The sequence below is a fragment of the Macrobrachium rosenbergii genome, chromosome 8 (assembly GCF_040412425.1).
Source record: "Macrobrachium rosenbergii isolate ZJJX-2024 chromosome 8, ASM4041242v1, whole genome shotgun sequence".
Classification (NCBI taxonomy): Eukaryota; Metazoa; Arthropoda; class Malacostraca; order Decapoda; family Palaemonidae; genus Macrobrachium; species Macrobrachium rosenbergii.
The window spans coordinates 40,021,098-40,028,597 of NC_089748.1; the positions used below are offsets into that span (position 1 = coordinate 40,021,098).

The window sequence follows — 7,500 nt, forward strand, 5'->3', positions numbered from 1 at the left end:
ACATTCAGAAAACCCGAGAGAGAGAGAGAGAGGGAGAGAGAGAGAGAGAGAGAGAGAGAGAGAGGAAAATCAGGTGTTGATAGATGTTTTTATGAAAGTTATTCAGTGGATATAAAGATATACTTTCCTCTCGGCATATACATGTTTTCAGTGGAAAGCGTATCTGAAAAAAAGATAGGATCTCGAAAGGTTAAGAGTTCATTTTGACCATTAAAATATATAACTGTAACTTGACCGTATTTGGCAGTTGATCCTTGATTTTGTTTTTCACAAATACTAAGAAAAGAAAAAATCCATTATTTGTAATATTTAAAATCTTATGTTTTAATGCGTGTGGAGTTCCTCACAAATATTTTTCCATGCATTTCTGACAGTTTGCGTATTGAACGCAGTAGTGGTTCTTATGGATTACTAATAACAAATGAAATGCTTTTAAATATTTAGAACTCTATCTTTCTCACGTGTGTGTGTGTGTGTTCCAGAAAAACTCTCTCTCTCTCTCTCTCTCTCTCTCTCTCTCTCTCTCTCTCTCTCTCTCTCTCTCTCTCTCTCTTTGTTATGGGCTGTTCTGGGAGGAAGGGCCCATGCCAGCAAGTTGCTGGCTAAATCTAGACGCTCTCTCTCTCTCTCTCTCTCTCTCTCTCTCTCCTGTTCACAAATGAATTGTCCTTTTTCCTCTCCATCTATTCTTCCCTTTCCTCCCCGGGCAAATAACCACTCGTGTTTGGGGCACCAAGTGAAAAATATTCTTTTGTGTTTGGGCTCCCATTATATGTACCCAGAAGGCTTTCGCAGCTGCCCATACCCAAAACACCTTCTCTGTACCTGGGCCTTCCTCCCCTCCGCCCCGGGCCTCTGTCTTCCCTCTGGGAAAAGAAACATTTATTTACATATTTCCTTTTCAGGTGTGTAAACCACTTCCTGTCCGCTTCCTGTTCCCAGGCGTTCGAGAAATGTAAACACTTATTCGCGAATAAATGGCTGGCGTGGGACGGTGGTGGTGGTGGACTTTTTTGAGTGATAGTCCCCACCCCTCTCTCTCTCTCTCTCTCTCTCTCTCTCTCTCTCTCTCTCTCTCTCTCTCTCTCTCTCTCTCTCTCTGTCAAGAGAACACCATATTCTTTAGATATTTGAATTCCAAGTCAGTGGCGGGTGTATTTCTGAATAATAATAATAGTAATAATTATAATTATTCTCTCTCTCTCTCTCTCTCTCTCTCTCTCTCTCTCTCTCTCTCTCTCTCTCTCTCTCTCTCTCTCTCTCTCCTATCAATGAACACCATATTCTTTGGAAATTTGAATTCCAAGTCAATGGCCCCTGCAGGATTGTTCCATATAAATAGGGATGTATCTTCTGAATAATAATAATAATTATAATTCTCTCTCTCTCTCTCTCTCTCTCTCTCTCTCTCTCTCTCTCTCTCTCTCTCTCTCTCTCTCTCTCTCTCTCTCTCGTTACCTGTACTTCACCTAATTGTGACCTTCGTTATTTAATGACATCCTGTGTTATTGGTGTGTTTATCTGATCGCCATTTTTTACGCGAGAATACTGATTGATTTGGGACATCAGTAAAATAAATCCTTAATCCTTATGTGGGATAAATAGGTGTTATGATAAAATTTGCAACTTTTTGAACCCATTTTTGAGTAAGTGTATATAAATACATATTCTACAAGTGGCTGCTATGTAAGTATGCAGAAGCCACGTGTCTTGGGACAAGCTATGGGATGGTGCGTAGCATCTCTAGGGTTAGGTTTTAGGTTTTTGTAAAAGAAAACTATTGCGCCGGCGTTGTCTCTCCGTCCGCACTTTTTCTGTCCGCCCTCAGATCTTAAAAACTACTGAGGCTAGAGGGCTGCAAAATGGTATGTTGATCATCCACCCTCCAGTGATCAAACATATCAAATTGCAGCCCTCTACCCTCAGTAGTTTTTATTTTGTTTAAGGTTAAAGTTAGCCATAATCGTGCTTCTGGCAACGATATAAGATAAGCTACCACCGGGCAGTGGTTAACGTTTCGTGGGCCACGGCTCGTACAGCATTATACCGAGACCACACCGAAAGATAGATCTATTTTCGGTGGCCTTATATACTCTGTACAGAAAACTCGATTGTGCCGAAGAAACTTTGGTCCATTTTTTACTTATGTCTTGTCTCTCCTGTATATGACCGTCATTTTTGAAGGCATGGGTAAACTAGTATTTATATAAATAACGTAACATATTTAAGTTGTGTCTCCTTTCTTTCTTTCATTCTTTAAATCTTTAGCTGAAAACCCTTATGGACAGAGTCAACAGACTATAAACCCAAGGGGTCTCCAAAGGAAATCAACCATTAAAGAAAAAAAATTTTTTTTCGAGTTATAAGCCATCGAAGTTTTGGAAATTCAACCTCCTCTAATCTCCTTATTTTTCAAGGTACAAAGTTGAATTTTGTATGAAATGAATTATTTGCGATCAGGAATAGAACAGTATGCAAGAAAATAATTTGAGTTCAACCCCACCCACTTTTTGGGGGGGAAAAAGGGGGGGATTATTTTAAAGCTGATCAGGCGAAAAATGCCATTTTCAAAAGTTGGGACTGAACGCCTGAGATGAGGGAATGTAAAATGAAACTGATACACCTGAAATTAAGGAGACGTCAGCATAATTTATGATTTTTGAAGTGGTAATCTCTTTAATTGGTAATTTTTTTAATGTGTAATCCCTTTTCATTCGCAATTGTCTCTTACTGGAGCAATCTGCCGATTAGGTAATCTTCTGTATTATTTATCTTCAGAGCTAGCAGATTTTCCAGGACAAATGATGTTCGTTGGTAATATTCACGAATACTAACTTAAGTTGGTTAGATTTCATGGTTAGTAACAATGAGAGTTTGTATCATTCTGGGTTAACTGTTTTCTGAGTTAATGAGATATTTTGCTGAAAGTCTTTTGTTTACAGTTCCGTAAGCTAAGATAGCAATGGTTCTTAACCAGGGGTGCGAGGATGCCTATGAATAATTAAAGCAAAATATATTTTTATAGACTCATGTTATTTTTTCTGCAAAAAATAAAAATAAAATAATTAATAATAATAATAATAATAATAATAATAATAATAATAATAATAATACACATCATATCAACTTTGTATTTTAGCTTTATTTTATTTCAGCAATTCAGGGGGTGCGAGAACGGACTGCTGATTTGAAAGGGGTGCAAACATTGAAAAACATTAAGAACCACTGGTCTGTAGCAAAGCAGTATTCTCAAAGTCTTCCTATCTTCAAGTTCATCAATAACATTAGTAATAATCTCCATTGTCATTTTTCTGCCATGTGAGTAATCTCAGTAATCACAGAATCAGTAATCTTCAAATTTTACTTTCCAGGTACGCTTGGAGTGTCGGCTTTCCACGACGGGTCATCTTGCTGTGAAGGTATTTGGGGGTTGTAGCCCCCTTTCCTGTTGGTTTGTTTTTTGGGGGGGCAAGGGTTAGATTTTCTTTTAGTTTATTTTATATTTTGTTTTGTTACCTTGATTAGATTGAATTGTGTAACTGGCAGTGTAGGTATCAGATGTTTGTGAATGTATTTTTGTTATTAAGTTTGCGATTTCTAAACAAGCAAGAAGCAGTAAACAAAACGTTTAAGTCTCTCTCTCTCTCTCTCTCTCTCTCTCTCTCTCTCTCTCTCTCTCTCTCTCTCTATACAGTATATATATATATATATATATATATATATATATATATATATATATATATATATATATATATATATATATATATATATATATATATATATATATATATATATATATATATATATACTGTACATACAAGTATAAATATGTATGTATGTATGTATGTGCCAGATTCCATCTCTCTCTCTCTCTCTCTCTCTCTCTCTCTCTCTCTCTCTCTCTCTCTCTCTCTCTTCCCCGCACGTTTCTCGCGGCACACGGGACAATTCAAGATGGCGTCGGGACAAGTGTGTCACACGCGCTAGGGTATCCAGTCTGCCTCCTAACCTATCATTTACTCATTATCCTGCCACTTGCCACCCACCGCCTTCCCAGGGCCCAATTCCGCCCTTACGCCCACCCGGGCTAAAGGCGACGATCGCTAGCGACCCCATTTATTTATAATGTGCATCCGATTTTTCCTGCTCTTCGCTTTTACTCGAAGAGGGGATAAGGTCGAGAATTGCCTGAACTCGGCTTCTTTTATGGCTTTCGCCTATGGATCGTAATGTAGGTTTAGTTACAAGAGCATTCAAGGGCGGTTTTCCCTCGGCAAGACGTCGGTCTTCCAGATTTATGAACATGAGTCCAACAAGAAACTGTAGACCAGCGCGCTGTCGGGCCGTAGTTTTCTATTGTCTCACTCGCGAGCAGCCCATGGGAAAATCGTAGGTCTTGTGGCCGATCTTCCGTTTGTTTTGCTCGAGGAAAAAAAAGAATAAAAAAGAGAAACTTGGTCAGAAGATTTCCATCGTCCCGTTCACAGTTGAAACTGAAAGTCCGGACGTTTAAGTCCTTTTGCCGCTTTTGGTTTTTCTGTGAAAGAAAACTATTGTCACGGCTTTGTCTGTCCGTCCGCCCGCACTTTTTCCGTCCGCCCTCAGATCTTAAAAACTGCTGAGGCTAGAGGGCTGCAAATTGGTATGTTGATCATCCGCCCTTCAATCATCAAATATACCGAATTGCAGCCCTCTAGCCTCAGTAGTTTTTACTTTACTTAAGGTTAAAGTTAGCCATAATCGTGCTTCTGCTAACGATGTAGGACAGGGCATCACCGGGCCTGTGGTTAAAGTTTCATGGGCCGCGGCTCATACAGCATTATACCGAGACCACCGAAAGATAGAACTATTTTCGGTGGCCTTGATTAGATGCTGTAGCTGCTGTGCAGAAAACTCGATTGCGCCGAAGAAACTTCGGCGCATGTTTTACTTGTTGATTTTGCATTTCTTGAAAAGTTACTTGATAGCGTCCTCCAGAAGTAGCAAAGATTATTCTTTCCCCTTGTCACTTTACAGTATACCATTCCTGTAAATGTTTCATCAAGGTTTACTGTTAAAATTTTATTTTCACAATATTCTTTTTGAAGTCATTCAGAATCGCCAAGATTTTGTTCGTTACGCTACTCTATTTAAGTAATTCAACTTACCTTCTGAATTCTTTGTTTATTATACCCCTCTTAAATTTGTTTTATTTTTCTCCCTCAAGTTATTGCAGGAAGTTGAATTGTAATTTTCCATTACCCGTCCAAAGTCATTTTACTTTATCTCACCTGTCAAGTTACCTTGTCCTGTCTCTTGCTTTATATTTTGGCCCCCAACCCAAATTTTTTTTTACTTACTCTCAAAGTAATTCATAGAACCCCCATTTTTTTTTACTTTCAAAGTAATTCCTGCACCCCAAAATTTTTTTTAGCTTGCTCTCAAAGTAATTCCTGCCCCCGCCCATTTTTTTTTACTCTCAAAGTAATTCCTGGGCCACCCGAAAAATGTTTGTACTCATTCTCAAAGTAATTCCTGGCACCCCCCCAATTTTTTTTTTACTTACTCTCAAAGTAATTCTTGGCCCCCTTTTTTTACTTTCAAAGTAATTCCTCGCCCACCCAAATTTCTTTTACTTACTCTCAGAGTAATTCCTGGCCCCCAATTCTTTTTTTTTACTTACTCTCAAAGTAATTCTTGGACCACCCAATTTTTTTTTTTTTTTTTTTTTTACTTTCAAAGCAATTCCTGGCCCCCAAAATTTTATTTACTTACTCTCAAAGTAATACTCTCAAAGTAATTCCAGGCCCCCAAATTTTTACTTACTCAAAGTAATTCCGGCCCCCCCTCCCCTGAAAAAAAATTTAATTATTCTCAAAGTTGTCTGGTTTTGTCCCCATAGTTGATAGATTCCTTCAGTCAGTGGGCGTAATCGCATCCAAGAACCGTTTTTGGGCATCTGGTATATATTAAGCAGTATATCCCCACAAAAGTCGGTTTGCGTTTTTCTGCAGTTATGGAAAATTCAGTTGGAAGTATTTAATTTCGAAAAAAGAAGGAAAACCTGTCTCGTGGAAACATTATATCAGCTCCAGGTTAGGTGAGTTAGGCCAAAGCCATTCGCTCTCCAGGGTGATAGGAAGCACGAGAAGTGGAGAGAGAGAGAGAGAGAGAGAGAGAGAAACGTATCTAAGGGAAAGGACGCAGAGGGCACCACTGACCACTTCATTAATTTTATTTTATTGATGAATATGAGCCATTGTTGATCTTATACTTTTGTCGCTTTTTAGAAGAAACCTTCGTATGCAAATAATAATAATAATAATAATAATAATAATAATAATAAGTGGTCGATGAAGCTGTTATTTAAGTGAACAGTTTTTTCCTGGACTTATCCTTGGTTCAGGATTTAGCATATTTCTTATCCTTAAATCCACTCTTATTAGAAGAGCCACCTCTGGGTAGTTATGAGTATAGTAACAGTGTCCATAATCTATGTAAGATACATGAACTATCTTCATACACATACATACACGCATACTTAAACACTTGGCCGTTTGAAGCGATATAAATGTACTGAGTCAGTAGTAGTCCAGCTGTACAGAAGAGTGCTTGTGTGTGCTTGTGGAGCCTGCCAAAGGAATCACTTCCCAAGCTCGAATAGGGAGGGTTGGAGTTAAGAAGGGCATCTGTCCATAAAATATCCTGCCCTACCAATTATGAAATGAGCCGTTTAGTGATTATTTGAAACACCTGGAAAAGGCCCATCAAGAACGGCGATCCTGACTAGGAATTAAGCTGATAAGAAAAAGGAAAGCGATCACTGTTTTAGTTTTCTGTAAAATAAAACTATTGTGCCGGCTTTGTCTGTCCATCCTCACTTTTTCTGTTCGCACTTTTTCTGTCCGGCCCTCAGATCTTAAAAACTACTGAGGCTAGAGGGCTGCAAAATGGTATGGTGATCATCCACCCTCCAGTCATCAAACATACCAAATTGCAGCCCTCTAGCCTCAGTAATTTTTATTTTATTTAAGCTTAAAGTTAGCCATAATCGTGCTTCTGGCAACGTAACACAGGCCACCACGGCCGGCTGAGAGTTTCTAAGTGGTCTGCGGCCCATAAGCAGCATATACTGAGACTCACTGAGCATAGATCTGTTTTTGTGGCCTTGATTATATACAGAGGCTTATACAAGAAACCCTGGATTGCATTTGACTTGTTTTCATGGCGCATAGGAACTTAACAACAGATATATAGATAGATAGATATATAGATAGATGCTTAAATGAGTGTTTTTACAAATAAAGAATAAAATGACAATTTCAGAGTAAACCAGGAAGGAAATCAGACTGACACACAGACAGAGATCATTTACGCAACTACATATAAAAGTAAAATCGAAGCTTCAGCGGCGAACGAGTCAAGAAATAAGTGGAAAGATAAAAAAAAAAAAGAAGAGATAGTTATCCAAGTGGAGAATTTTACTTAATGGTAGCAGTTTCATTCATAAATGTACATTGC

At 38.5% G+C, this 7,500-nt stretch overlaps 1 protein-coding gene across 3 annotated transcripts in view; it reads left to right on the top strand.

Moving 5' to 3' along the window:
- LOC136840734 (F-box/LRR-repeat protein 7-like) overlaps window positions 1–7,500 on the top strand; it is a 398,409-nt gene that overhangs the window by 309,184 nt on the left and 81,725 nt on the right. Inside the window, exon 3 of one of the 3 annotated variants that reach the window (XM_067107552.1) lies at window positions 3,372–3,419. The exons of the other annotated variants lie outside the window; for them this stretch is intronic. Within the exon in view, the coding sequence (XP_066963653.1) occupies window positions 3,372–3,419 (48 nt within the window). The remainder of the gene's footprint in view (window positions 1–3,371; window positions 3,420–7,500) is intronic. 3 annotated transcript variants of the gene reach the window in all.